Below are 15,011 nucleotides of genomic sequence, written 5' to 3' on the forward strand. Positions count from 1 at the left end.
AATAATATTGCAAAATTATTAATAACTTAATTTTTTTAATTGACCTTGTTAAACTATTCCATTTTACCAAATAAAAAAATACTTATCATCTGTATATTCCTCTTTTCATTTCTTGTACGTTTGCTTACATACGACCATGTGGCTCTCAATAGTAATATGTTTGATTCTCAATTTAGCAATTTGCACTTTTTCGGATATATCTGAAAATGAAGTTACTGTGCTGAAAGACTCTCTTTTCGAAAGTATTCGTGCGGATCCTATATTAGAAGGTAAAATTTTCCTTCATTTAGAGAAATTTGTTATGAAACATGATTAATGACAAAAACAATAATTTAAAGGTCTTCAAAATGAATCCCTATCCAAAGAATCTAAAAGTTTTATTGATGAGAAAATTGAGAAATTTATTCAGTTAGTTTCACTATCACAACACATTCCCAGGGCCAAACGAAGCCTGAAGGAAGAGGAAATTGAAAACAAATTAGCTTCAATAAGTAAGTATATTTGTTAGCAAGTACACTTATGTATACCGAAATATTTATCATTCAATAGAATTGATTACCTATTAAATATTTACATTTGTTAAAGGCAATATTAACATAAAGATGAATTTTGAGTATGTTAAGTATGTACAAAATGAGCATGTTATGGAGTTTTAATTTCAACCCCAAATATGTCTTTAAAAATATATCCCAACTCGTGCTTTTCCAGATATTTATAAAACTCCCCCATGTCCATGTGATTGAATTTTGGGCCACGATTTTCAAACACTTGCTCTGTAAAATTGTGGAACTTCAAAAAATTTGTCCCTTTTAGGTCCTCTTTATTGCTTTCAGTAATCTAAAATTGTATTTTCACATCTTTATACAAAAAACACAAATCTTACATCAATCATTAAAAATATCATATGAGACTATCAGTGCTTATAAATAAAGCACCTCTTAAGTACCCGACTAAATAGGATACCAGATAATAAATAAGCACACAATGTAGTACTATAACATTACCTTGCAATATATTTTTTTCCAATTCATACTCTTTACAGTCTGCCACCATTCAATGACATCGCTAGTGTCTCCTTCTATACATATTACCCCAGGTTTTCCTGGCATAACAAAACCAGTAATCTTGAGTTCATTTGCCAAATCAATCAGGGCCTTGCGTTTAGTCTTACTACAACATTATCCTTCTAGTTATATTTAAACAAGATTCGAAAGAAAATACCTATAAATGTGATGAGAATATATCCAATATCTAACTTGCTCTTCATCCTTTTGGCATTTCTCTGGGGTAGCTTTTGGTTTCTCTAGTTTGCAATAATCTAGAGCATTGTCCTGAAGCCAGGAGATTACAGTGAATATGCAGGGTTCCCCTTTTGGTAGTTTTCTGAGAAACTCCCCTGGAAGAAAATTTTTATATGGATTTAAAACATAAAATCCATTGTTGTCTGATGTGGGCTGATTTGCGTTTTTGAAAGTTGCCTAGTCATTATATGGATATTGGAATCTTCATTGATAAGAGAAAAATTATGTATATGATGAATGATAAAATTTAATAAGTAAATATATATTTTATAAGGAGTTATGTATTGTTATGATGCTAGATAAACTAAAAATTGACTGACTTCGAGATCACTATGATTTTTGACTTGGCAATATAGTTTTTTATAAATAAACTGACACAATAAGCAACAGCCAAATTTAAGTCATATCTACTTAAGTAATTCAAAAAGATACCCCTTTTTTAAATATTTCATATGGAGGATAATAGGTGTTACTATCTACCACCTAATACCTTATTGAACTCTTATCTAAGCATAGTACTAAGAATGGGTCACCCTCAGTGAGAATGAAAGTGCATAGGGACAGTGCCCCTTAAATCACAAATAGGGTTTTTTTTTATTTTATTCTTGTGCACATTGAGTTAACTCCTTAAATAGTTGCATCACTACATAGAACAATATGTTGCTGCTACACTTACCGATTTTCTTGTTCAATTCCATATGCTGTTTTCGATTTAACAAGCAATTCCTCACAACTATTTCTGGTTCCACATATGGATATTCATAACAAAGACTGATACACATTTCAAACTTGTTGTGATCAATTGGCACATTAACAGTAAATCCCAAGCTCGGAGGCACTGACATTGTCTTCCCAGCAACATAGTCTTGGATAAGATTGAACACCCCTACGTCTTCTAACTTAATTTCTCCAGGATTGTAAAACATGGCTTGGAGGCTCTCCAGTTCATCCAGCTGGACTTGCATGTTTTCTGATACGTTTTTGCCCCTGGTTTCCTCATTTTGTTCACTCATAGTAAATAATGTTTCATTACAGTAACGTGTTTTCTCGTTTTTACCGATTTGAAAGAATGATAAACGTTATCTCATAAATGTGCGAATATACTGCATATTCTTATTGTAACCAACTGGTGCTAAACAATTTTTTAACTTTAAACTAAACCAGCTTATTTTTATGTTTGGTTCTGGCTGTAAACATACTTAAGTTTACAGGCTTGGCCAATAATTTACGTAAACCGACGATAGACTTGAATATGTTTATTTTATGCAGCCTTCTAATGCGGAGAGGCCTTCACCTTCGCACGTCGTGTTTGTTTACGCAATAATAATTTAAAAAAAACTCCTTTTTTTTAAAACTGAAGACTAATGAGTGAGATATACGTTTAAAAATTAGTCTCATAATTCCGTCCTATGCAACGTATTTTTATTCATTTTTTGAAGCTAATTACTTGATTCATGATTTATTGAAAGTTTTCTTTGAGAATAATATAACATAGTGACATTGACAACGTTTTAATCAAAACCGTGTTCGCTTGCCAATGACAAGTTGGATTAGTGCACGTGACACATTTTGATAAACTTCATTGGCCCCTTGGCAGTCTTCAGAGTAGTTGGAATACAAAATAACGCAATTGCGCACGATTTGATTTGTTTGCAATATTTTGTAATTTGAATTTTTTAAAACACTTATTAATTTTATTTCCTACTGACACGTTTACTAATTAAACTAAGTTATTATAGCACATTAAATTAGTTTAAGACGTCCATAAGACAAGCAAATTATACTGCTATTTTTCCATTCCTAGATATATTTCCTGAGGAAGGCATTCCAGCTGAGACTTCCCAGGATATACGATTAATTAAAGACAGAAAAGGGACTTCACACGCAGCGGTTCTAGAAAATGGCGGCTACCTAGCAATCTACGAATATTACCTTCATGTAAGGACTTCTAAAGTTCGAAAATCTCATTTGGTGCGTGTGATTTCATGTATATTATCAAACAATTAGAGTGAAATTCACCGCATTATCTAGATTTTGATATTAAGTTGGCGCCTTTCTATCGATAAACTGATACCATCCTATGCGTTAAGTACATCTAAAAATACAGCAGAGACTTCATCGTTAATGCTTATTTTCACACCCCAAGCTGATCGCGAGCGACTGAATAGTGTCTCATTTACGGGAACACTTTTACGCGCGCGATAATTATTTTAATGTCCTGACAACAGGACCGAGCGCACAGTCTTAAAATATCGCGATTTCTTGAGCGGTCGGGCTTTACTTTTCCGGTAGAACCACCAGGATTTACTTGCCCGTTTTACTCTGCTGCAAGAAACGATACTACATATCAGGGTTTTACATGATAACGACTATGAGTGCTTGGTGCGAAATTGGTAACTACCACCGTCACACCTTGGTCATTTTTACATTGCAAGGTCTATCCTGTGACAATGGCTAGTAATTATCATGCTCGACTGGTATTTTTCTTTATGAACCTTATGTGTTTGCAAACTACGACATTGAATCAGTATCTTGAAGAATATGTTTAGTGTTGCTTTACAGTCTGGAATTGCACCAATATGCATAATCTGAAAGGAAATAAAAAATCATATCCAGTTGATTTTTTTCAGGGAAATTCATTGCAAAGAATCCTCAGAACTAACGAGAAATATTCTACCAACATTGCCACTGCAACCCTAAACAATTCAAGCTTGATAGTTTTGGGAGATGCTGAGTTTATTCATGTCTTTGAATACATTTTTCGTAATCACAGGTTAAATGAAATTCAAAAGATCAGAGCCATTAGGCCAAAACATGTGGTTTTGTGGTAACTTGTATTCTCTCATTTCATGTTTAATCAATAAAAAACGTATTTTTCAAAGGGAGCAAGACAACTCGCCATTTTTAGCCATTACCCAGGTGGCAATTGTGCAGATCTATCAATGGCTGGGAAGACACTTTGATCATATACAGAATATAACAATCACAAATGTAAAAAAGACCGTTCCTTTCAATATTCATGGATCTCATTACTTGGGGGCTGTTAATGATGGTCAATATCAGAGTATGAATAAAGTTAAAAAATTTGTCTTTTAGTAATTCCTGATGTTTCAGATAAAAAGTCGTATTCACCAATATTGAGATTTAATCCCCATTCTGGGAGGTTTGAAATTTACCAAAGATTGCTCACTGAGGGCTGTAGTGACATTAAATATTTTGCCTCGCAATTACATGGGGAAGATCACTATTTTTTAGTGGTGGCGCAGTCACTAGCAAAATTTCGCGACAGCAATTATAATTATAGTTCTATTATCTACAAGTATGAGGATCATTATTTTATACCATTTCAAACCATAAGAACAAACGCGGTGCTTTGGCAACCAATACAGGTTAGTTCAGATTAAGGGTTTCCTAAATATACGGCGCAACTTTTGAATTGTTCAGATTTGGTTTGTTCGGTTATGTTCAAGAGTCGTATTTTCAGTTGCTCTGTTCGAGATAATTATGAAAATTACAAAAATAGAGTGACACTCAGTAGTTATGAATATCCTCTAAAAGTAGCACTGTATGTTTAGAAAACACCTGGTACATTATACCCGATTTTTTTCAGGATTTTCATGGTAATGCCGCATTAGTTGCCCTAACAGAAAATGGGATTGAGGGATTCCAATATGATGGATGGCACTTTTCCAAGTGTGATATTGTTTCTAACGATACTGATATAAAGACACAAAATGTGAAAGCATTACACACATTTAATTTCAATGGAAAGCAAGTTTTAAGTATTACGTTGCACTTAATTTGGGTACTTAGCAGTAAAAACTTTGGTTTTAGTTATAATTAGTGACATTTCCCATCAAATGTATTCAGTTAATTTTACCTCAACAAACGCCTTAAAAGAGATACATTCAGAGATTCTTTCATGGTGTGAAAACACACTGAAAACATTCTCAGCAATTAATGACACTGTCATTACAAGAGGGTCTCTTAGAGGAGATTTAAGTGAGGTAGCTAGAGAATATATTGTAATAATAAATTGCAGCTCCATAGAGAGATTTTAGGAAATTTCCCTCACCCAAGAGCCTCAAAGCCAGACATCAGCCGCTCTAACTCAAAATAACGTTACTCGTCTCACTCTAGAAACTCGAAACAGCTTTGATTTTTTCGCTCTAGAACAAGCTTTAGTTCGGCTTGAAAATTTAATTATAGGCCATGATATTAAGGCTAGTGAAGTTGTTTTTAAAGATACTTTATCTGTGGACTCTATTAACACGATGTCTTTGAACGGACTCCTCATTGATGACTTACTAGACAATGTCGTGAATATCAAAGAGGGATTCTACGTAAATAAAGGTTTAATGGAGTGCGAGTTCATAGAAATTGCTAACATTTCTTTGTCTCAAATGAACAATAAGTCTTTAGAAGATTACATTAATGTATTCTCAGATCTAACCTTGAAAAACCTTACTGTTCATGGAAGTGCCACTTTCAGAGGTGAAATGAACGTTCAAGGGAGTATTAATACTAAAATACAAATATCTGAAGACTCTGTATTGCTTTCTGAAGGAGATCAAAACTTTGCAGGAAATATGCGTGTAGATGAACTAATACTCGATCATCTGAAAGCTAATTTTACACCAAAACCAAATCGCTTCACTGAGAAAATATCGTATATTAAAAACTTAAACGTGAAACGCCTGAACATTGGCGGGTTGATGAACAATGTGTATCTCCCAGTATTGGCCGAAAAATCTTTGAAAAAAACAGGAGATCAAGTACTGGAAGAACCTTTTATGATTGGAAAATTGAATGTTACATATTTTAACCTAGGGGGAACTTTAGGAGGCAAGAAAGTGCCTCAAGATTTCATTTTAACAAATTCCAACGCATCGTATTCAATTAACCAAGATGTTAATTTCATGACTGATTTGTATGTGAATAATTTGCAAGTAGAGCATTCATTAAACAATATTACAGTCACTGAAGATGGTGAATTGCCAGTTCTTTTAACTGACTCACCAAAAGTCCAGTATGTATCTAGCAAAAAACGATTTGAGAACTTGTTCATCAATGACCTGGTATACCGTCAAAATGCAATAAACGAAGAAAATCTACAACAATTTAATCCGTTGATTTTGGATAATCAGAATCACAGTTTTAAAGGCGATGTAACAATAAACGGAAATGTCCAAGTTTTATCCAGGCTAAAAGCCAGGAACTTAAGACATGTTAATGATTCTCGAAGGAGCTTTGTAGATATCTTGGAGCGAGGCCTTAAACTCACAGAAAGAAAAATCCCCATACACCTTACTTTCGTGAAAACATTGGATTTGGAAGGCATAATGGTTAGCCAGATTAATCGCATGAATCCCGCAGATTGGTTGCAAATTTCAACGGATTCTCCTCAATTTGTTTCGGGGGAAAAGACGTTTTTAGGTAATCTATACTTAAGAGGACAGGTAAACATGTCTGAAATTAACAGGGTTAATGTGAAGCAATTTGAGAACGTTTTGAGAATTAATGGTGATCAAGAAATCTCAGGACCGCTAGAAGTTGAGAAAATCGTGGCTTTGAACGGGTACGATTTATGTTAGCAGACTTTAATAGCCGGTCGAATTATATTGTGAAATTTCCGAGTTTTGGAGCAGTGATCCAAGGAAATTTCTTCCTGATGTTTTATCCATATCTGCGAAGGTCGTTATCATAGATGATGAAGTGATTGGTTAGGTGATCTCCCGTGCTCCTCAATAAAAACTGAGGCGGCAACTGAATCATCCACCAGATTTATACTGTGCGACTCCAAGTAACAAAAAGATGATATCCATGTATTGAAATTAGTACACATCTCCTTGGATAATGTCCACCGCAGATATGGTTGAATTTTCAGTAACACATTTTCTTGGGCCATGGTTTGAAAACCTGGAAAACCTTTTAGAGTAGATTTATGTTGTTTTGATTAATTATAAAGTAATTATTTTATCTTACAGGATACGCAGTAACAATAGCGTTGAAAGCGTTTCTGCTGAGGAAACTTTAATAATCAATGGGAGTCTAACTTTAGATACACTGCATGTTTCGTCACTAACCTTAGCCGGACTAATAAATCATCGAAATATCTCTGACATAATAAGCAATTTAGTGAAAACACACAACTCACCCTTATTCACAGCATTCGGCGAAAAACACTTTACTGAATTGCACGTGGAGAATTTGATAATTCCTCCTGAAAGTTCTCAAATCCTCTCACTTCTTCAGGATGTAATAAATGATCAAATAACCCTCAATAGCAGCCTTGATTTGTTGAACAACATTAGTATTAACGAAATTAAATTTGCAAAAAATGTAAACAACATTTCAAAAGAGGATTTCGACAGTTTAATGAGTCTAACACCAAATGAAGATATTTTCGTAATCCCTGACATGCAGTACGATCAAATCGAAGTTCTTGGTAATGTTTTCATAACGGATGATCATATAAATGGTCAAAATTTGACCACCCTAGAAAGGGAGAGCGTTAAAATCGACGAGGATCATGCATTTGATAAAGCAGTTTTTCAAGACAATCTTATTGTTGAAGGAATTATAAAACTCAAAGGAAATATTGAGAATTTAGACCTTGAAAACGTAGTGTTATACTCCTTAAATAAAGTTATCCCCATTAAAGATAAAGAATTCAAAGACATGCTGCACGTGGAGGGTAGTTTGCACATCAACAAGAAGGTTAGCGGGATTGATTTCAACAAGTTATGCAAGCATTTAATGCCTAGCGATGAGCTAAAGAGCCTAAGAATTGAAGGTAATAAGTTAATTAGCGAGGGAGAAATTGACGTTAAAACCCAGTAAACTAAATTAAATAAATTATAGGCGATGTCATATTTATCAAAGGCCCTAAAGTTCGAAGTATTGATAACGTGTTGGTGCAAGATTTAATAAAATCTCTCTGGTTTGTTGATCAGCCCGCGACTCTTTCGGGAGGTCTCATAGTTAAGAATGCCACATTCGGAAGTTCAGTTTTCGTCAAGGTATGATTCAAACCTATGCAGGGGGTAACATGTTATTATGAAGCTATTTCAGGGGGCGATAGTAATCTGTAATGTAATAAAAAAATGCTAATAAGTCCATGGCCAAAAACGCACTATTTTTGATATACAAAGTGGCAAAGCTTAAAATTTTTTCTCGTATTTGAAATAAATAAATATTAATGCGTGAATTAAATTTTTAAAATTTCGTACACCTATTTTCTTTAAGACCCTCTACGACAAACTGTTAGAATTATCAGTAGCCATCTACAGGGTGTTATGTTTTTTTAGGTCATGTACTACTTCATGCTTTGTATCTTTTTTTAAGCACCCTATATAAATTATGATGCTAAATTAAAATTCCTTCTTCAATTCTCTAGCTTTTTGGTTAGAGTATTTTCGTATATTTGACCGTTTTCATAAAATGTACAAAAATATCTATATTGTAAAAATATGCATTTATATCGAAAATGGTGTGCTTTTGACTATGGATTTAAGCATCTTTTTATTATTTTGCATCCCTCCCTAAGATATCTCCATGATGGTATGTCATACCCTGTAGATCTAGTTAATGGCAACTTCATCTGGAGGACAGATGTTTGATTCATTGAGTTTAAGTTCGACAGATCACCGTTCTGGCAACTTTACCAAGAGGCTAATACGACGTGGAAATAATGGAATAAAGGTACAGTATTAGTCATTATCGTGGTTTCCATGCAAATTATCTTTTATGTAAAATTGCCAGTATATTGATCTAGAAAACCTTACGAAAATTATCCTCGAGGCAAAGTCACCAGACCGCTGTTTTTATAAAAGCTTCCTGTATTGTGAGATCCATTTTAGGACTTTGTGGACACAGTACGAATCAATGTATTGTCAAAAAATTACCTCAGTAAATCCAAGCCTCAGACCATCCCAGCAAGCTTCACTTTTCTAAATGTGACCTTCTCTAATGTCACAACCCCAAAACTCACCACCACCAAACTAAATGGGATCGTAATAGACGATTTACTAAAACTACTTCTGCTCCAAAATGTTTCGCAATCGTTCAGAATTTCCCCTCATTTTGAAGAAGTTCTGGTTGAAGGTACAGATGTGTAACTATTGGAATACCAATTTAATGTTATATTCTTTGTTGTAGATTTAAATACGGATGTCTTGGTGCGAGGTCTGAATTTAACACGCGATGTGATGCGTTATGATGAGTCTAATATCGTCACTGGGGCTAAAAGCTTTAGCAATCTTCACGTGGAGACTTTGAGGCTATCGAACAACACCAAAATTCAAGATGTGGATGTAGTAGATTGGCTCGATAATGCGGTTTTGACGAACGGATCGTTCAGTATTAAAGGAAAGAAGACGTTTAAAAATGCCACTTTTGATGGATATTTGAGGTAAATATCTGCGATATACTTACGTATTATGTAAAGAACTCAATTGAAAGGGGGTGGTGCGATTACACCCCAGGAGACTATTTTCTCTCCTCAATCCACCTCTCTTCATTCGGATTTCCAAGATCTCTCCTTCAGCGCCTCAGGTATTGTTCATCCCAGTTCCTCCCACATTTCTTAGCTTTCTTACCAGCCTTTTAATTCCTGTTAATTTCCTTTTTAAAATTGCGCATCTTCGCACTTCACGTTGAGTCTGTTTCTCAGCCCAATGAAAGCTTTTTGAGTAACTTCTGGCCCTTTGCCCATTGAGATCTCCCTTTGCAATACATCAAAGTGTGCTTTTACTTGTATGTATTCCTCATGTCGCTCATATGGGTTCCACAATTGGTGCGTTGGATATTGAATTTGATCTTCCTCAACCATTTTTTCTGTCCATCAAAAGCAAATGTGGGAACTCCATGCTTATCCTCTAGTAAGCCCAAACCTTCATGAGGGATAAGGGTGTCTTTCCTTTTCAGAAACTAATCGCAACCTATCTAAACGTGTTCCTTTCTGCTTTGTTTTTAACAACGTATTTTTACAGCGTAAGAAACAAGTTCAATAATCGAGAATTCACCAATTCAAGCGTAATGTTAACCAACATCCCTCAAACTATTACGGGTAAAAAGACTTTCATAACCAGCGACTCTAAACCCACTAAAATTAGAACTTTGAACGCCAAAGGCATGATAAATGAAATCGCATTTGAGGAACTCATTCGAGATCAGGTAAGTTTATACGGGGTCTTTGCTAAACATACGACGCAACTTAAAGGGGAATATTCTTTGGGTCAAAGCAAGGGAAAAAGTCCTATAAATGTATGTTTGGAATCGCTTCACTTCCATAATATACAGTGTCCAAGTTTTAAAAAATCCATGTTAAAAAACGTTTTTTTTTAACATTCTGTATTTCGGAAATGAAGCTATTCGGGACATATGGTTATAGGAACTTTTTCTTATTCAGTTCCTAGGAATGTCCCCTTAAAGTTGACCTTATATATACCTACTTCTTCTTAAAAAGGCACAAACAAAACTGCATTTTAGGCATATAAACAACAAAATTCCGTGCTGCACTCGGACATAGTCTTTTCAGGCAACGTTTCAATAGACAACCTTATCATTGACAATTTATATAACAACGTAAATATTACTGAACTCATAAGAAACGTAACAAAATTACGCAATTTGGAAACCTTGGAAGCCAAGTTTGCCAATCTCTTGGATATGGGGGAGGTCTTGGATCGCTCCCTTAAAAAGCAAAGCGTTTTGTTCAAGTACTACAAGGAAGTTATAAGCATTGAAAATGCTTATGATATTTTCAGTTTGAGAGGCAAAGATAATGTGTACAGGGTTTTGAGTTTTTCCTTGGAAAAACACTTAAATGTGTTTAAAACTTTCGAGTGGGATGTTCAGAGAGAATCATTTGTATTGGCTGGTATAGTTTTAAATTGGAATTTCTAGGTAGATGCTTTAGTGATTTGATTGGGGGTTATAGGTGAGAGTGTAGATTTATTAGGTCCAAAACCGAGTTTCCTGCAACAGATATCCTTCGGAGATGAAGATTATCTTTATATGGAACGCCCGGATAGAAGCTATGACTATCGAAGATCTTTTGTCCCAGAGCCAATCAAATCAGGCCGATTAATGCGGCTTGAAAGCCCCACTTCCTTCCAGATTGTAGCAGAGTTTTATCGCAATGGAACAGTGTCTTTGACCTCCTTTTCGCACCCTCAAACAAAACAACCCTGCCTAGTCTTCGTCGGGTATACTTTAACCTCAGTAGACATACACTGTTTAGATTCGAAACACAACATTTACTATTGGGTACAGCGCATCCCCATGATGGAAGTTTTCAAGGTAAAGCTTCTTTACTCGCATAACAAAAGGGGGGGAGATTTTAAAATAATTTTCAGGTAGCAGCCTTGGAGATTGCTGGCTCAGTTTACTTGTTTTCTGTCATAAAAGGAATGGTTTTGGATGAGTCTCAAATTGTAGTGTTCAAGAGCAAAGTTGGGCTATCACTAGAGTTTAGCTTAGTTGCTACTATTATTGAAAATGGGCAGATAAATGGTAGGTTATTTATAGATCCAAAAATATCTGTTAATAAGAATTTTAGATGTTTCTTGTGCCATCATTGACGGCCTGCCTTACGTTGCTTTATCGGTGAGATCGCAAGAGTCTGCAGTGAAATCCGGCTCGATTTCTATTCACAGGTAAATTCTACTGTAAAAAAATCACAAAATTGCAACTGTTTTTTGAAGGTTGCATACCGAAAGCAATAAACTCACCCGATGGCAGTACATTCCCATAGAAAACCCCCTGGGAGTGCACTTGATCACTCCAAATTCATTTGCACCCCTCTTAATCATACCATCCTCCAAACGAAGCGCTCCACTGAACATTTTCAGGTACCTAGTACGGGTTTGTATTTGTTTAATTAGGTAATATAGAGATGAAATTTTGTAGCTATGATGGGGTTGCTGGATTTAGGCGAATTCTGAAAGGCTCGGCTTTGCCTGTAAGCTCGAAGGTGCGAGTTATGGCTAATGGTCACTTCTTGGGGCTGATACAAGCCAATCAAGAGGTTGCGAATGTTCTGGCGGCAGTAGTGCAGAGTAAGAAACTCTAATTGCCCATGCGTCGTATGGTTTTTGTTATTGTTTTTTCCATTTACAAATCTATTTGTATAATTGTTTTAGTTAGTTTGTTAACATATATTATAAGCGATCCTTTTAAGGCGTTTCTGAAAAATTTATTTTTACTTTCTTACTTATGTACAAAAAAATAACTTATGGTAGTCTTAGATTAATCACATAAGAACTTTGAGCAATTCCGGATTTAATCAACCACAATATCAGAAAAATTTTAGTCTGCACTTCGTTTTTTAAAGTTTCCTATCCTAATGTCGATTTGGGGGATGGTACTGCTTTCTACCGCAGGTGTAGTGCTACTAGGTATCTCGGTTACCGTTGCGGTGGGTCGATTGGTCACTTTGGCGGTGGTAGGTCTATTGGTGACTTTCCTAGTAGTCGGTCTTCTATTCCCAAAGTTGAACTGGCCGGGATAGGGGCGGTGGTGGTGATGGGGATAATGGCGGTAATACGGATAATATTCTGCAAAAAGTGAACACAGATATTAAAAAACGAAAACACTTTGTACGGATAAATATATGTATACATGTAGGAAAAGCTAATGGGAAGTCCCCAAAAGAAATCGAGCGTTCAAGTAGAAATTAAAAGCGGATGTTGGGTCTATTGATCCGTCCAAACTTATTAGGTTTCGCATGAAGTTTGTTCACGTTAAGGATGTGGACTGCACATAGGGAGAGTTAAAACAGAACTTAATAAATAATACTTAATAAACCTCAAATTTGGGAAAATTCTTGATGTACGGTAAAGAAAAAAAATTACAATGGCGACTAATATATGTATTTATGGTCATATTCATGTAATCTCGGAACTTACATGCAAAATCGTGCAGTTTATACATTTCTGTTTTAATCACCCTCAATTCGGTCTTTCCTTTTAAGTGGACAAATAAGTGAAACATGCACTACTATTTGATCTCTATTTTTCTGCTTGCTTTGAGACGTATATTTATAAGACTAACCGAATTGATTCTATTCTTGTTTAAATCACACATTTGAATTCTTTTAGGAATTATTTGCGTATTAAACGGTTTTAAGACATAATATGGTATTTATTTGCCTGCATAGCTAACTTACCATCATCACCAGCATCGAAGTCGTGATCGCAACCATTCGCCTGAGAATCGTAATCTGGATACTCTGGCCCATCGTAGCCATACCCCCGGCTTCTATCGTAAGGAGAATGTTCGTAATTCTCCTTCTTAACCTTTTGCTCACGAGCCGACCATGGAACAGCAAATTTGCCTAATAAATCATTAACGTACTGAAGTAAGAGTTACTAATTCCTGCCTCACCATTATGAGATCGGATTTAAAGGCGACTAAAAGTAGATTCGCCTGAAAGGGGTAATTATATATGAAGCAAGTACAAATGAAAGGTAATGGTCCTATGAGAAGTCCTTCATCAAGAATGTCTGGTCAGCTTATTTTAATGTAATACAGGGTTATATTGCGTAAAAGAATTAAAATGTTTCTTTTATTGGTACCATACCATCAAAAGTTTCCACGTCGCCGGGTTGATAATTAACTGACTCTTCATTAAAACCAGTTCCATATTGGCTTTTATAGGGACCCTGAGTGGATGGCTCAACAAAATTGTCCTTGTAGTTTTGGGTCGGTGATGATGTTGGCACGTAAGTGGGGAAGAACAAACCCAAGGCTGAAAGAGCATGGGGTCTTTCTATTGCTGTTAGTCATCGTTAGAATAGGGGGAAGTGATAACTAGCCTTAAGGGCGTACTTTTTAATAACTTTCATGTCGCTTCTTTTCAACGAGTGAGGTAAGAAGTAAATTATGCAAGTTTAATTACAGTTCTCAACATTCGGATCTCTAACGCTCGAAATTTGAAAATGAGAGAAATCATACCGGATTTTTCACTTTTCATTTGTAATTTTGGCAACAAAATAACGAACTTTTAAAAAACAATTACTTAAATCCAATTAAAACAATGTTTGTATAATTAACTTACCTGCCTCATTCACTTTATAGCAATTAACCGTATTCAAACAACCGATGAACACCACCAGAATCATCTTGGTGGTATTCATTTTGGAGGCATTAGTATTGTTCATTTAACGCACTGATTTAGCTCTGATCTACCCGTAGCAGTGAAATGACCTGTTCTCGGGCGTAGTATTCATTTTATTAAGCAAAACCCGAGGATCCCAATATTTCTTGGGGGAAAACCGACAGTAAATCAGATCCGATCTGAAGTCGAGTATTCGCCTTCATTAAACTTGCCACCGTTCTACCGGTGCCACGCTCTTCGTATTCATCACCTCGAATAATAAATGATACATTTTGAAATAATAGATTACGGTACTGTTTCTCAAGGTGCATACATTGCAATAAAGAAATAGAAGAAACGTAATAGGAAACTTGCCCGTGTGGAAGTAGAGTAATTTAGTAATTGTTATCAGTCATCAAAACCCTGGTAGGAAAACTGTAAAATGTGTTTCATCGTAATTAATTGGCTTTGCTGTTTGTATCCACTTTTGTTTGTATGATCCCAATTAAAGCGTGTTAAATTCTTGCATTGTTTGTCTTCTTCATGCCTCGACAGGCCGCGTTGTGACGTAAACTGTCGTCATTACTATAACGACAATTTTAATCCGA

General features: G+C 35.4%; 3 protein-coding genes across 3 annotated transcripts; 1 reads left to right on the plus strand and 2 right to left on the minus strand.

Moving 5' to 3' along the window:
• The first annotated feature begins 104 nt into the window (after nt 1-104).
• clos (closca) lies at nt 105-12,504 on the plus strand. The gene is made up of 20 exons (XM_066396703.1): nt 105-269; nt 339-491; nt 3,106-3,239; nt 3,932-4,128; nt 4,184-4,365; nt 4,416-4,690; nt 4,912-5,083; nt 5,136-5,308; nt 5,363-6,879; nt 7,289-8,097; nt 8,166-8,323; nt 9,164-9,407; nt 9,462-9,714; nt 10,295-10,478; nt 10,794-11,184; nt 11,245-11,606; nt 11,663-11,819; nt 11,866-11,962; nt 12,011-12,157; nt 12,216-12,504. Exons 1-20 carry the CDS (start codon nt 137-139, stop codon nt 12,376-12,378), a joined length of 5,901 nt encoding a protein of 1,966 aa, XP_066252800.1. The 5' UTR covers nt 105-136; the 3' UTR covers nt 12,379-12,504.
• Nucleotides 573-2,413, minus strand: LOC136413264 (RWD domain-containing protein 2A). The gene is made up of 4 exons (XM_066396705.1): nt 1,978-2,413; nt 1,222-1,396; nt 1,005-1,170; nt 573-837 (listed from the first exon to the last, which is right to left on the minus strand). The coding sequence occupies exons 1-4, from the start codon at nt 2,312-2,314 to the stop codon at nt 643-645; spliced, it is 873 nt and encodes a 290-aa protein (XP_066252802.1). The 5' UTR covers nt 2,315-2,413; the 3' UTR covers nt 573-642.
• Nucleotides 12,480-14,749, minus strand: LOC136413266 (uncharacterized). Its single transcript, XM_066396706.1, has 4 exons — nt 14,365-14,749; nt 13,888-14,055; nt 13,474-13,641; nt 12,480-12,862 (listed from the first exon to the last, which is right to left on the minus strand). The coding sequence occupies exons 1-4, from the start codon at nt 14,465-14,467 to the stop codon at nt 12,615-12,617; spliced, it is 687 nt and encodes a 228-aa protein (XP_066252803.1). The 5' UTR covers nt 14,468-14,749; the 3' UTR covers nt 12,480-12,614.
• Between the last annotated feature and the right edge of the window lie 262 nt (nt 14,750-15,011).

Source organism: Euwallacea similis, chromosome 13 (genome assembly GCF_039881205.1).
Source record: "Euwallacea similis isolate ESF13 chromosome 13, ESF131.1, whole genome shotgun sequence".
NCBI lineage: Eukaryota > Metazoa > Arthropoda > Insecta > Coleoptera > Curculionidae > Euwallacea > Euwallacea similis.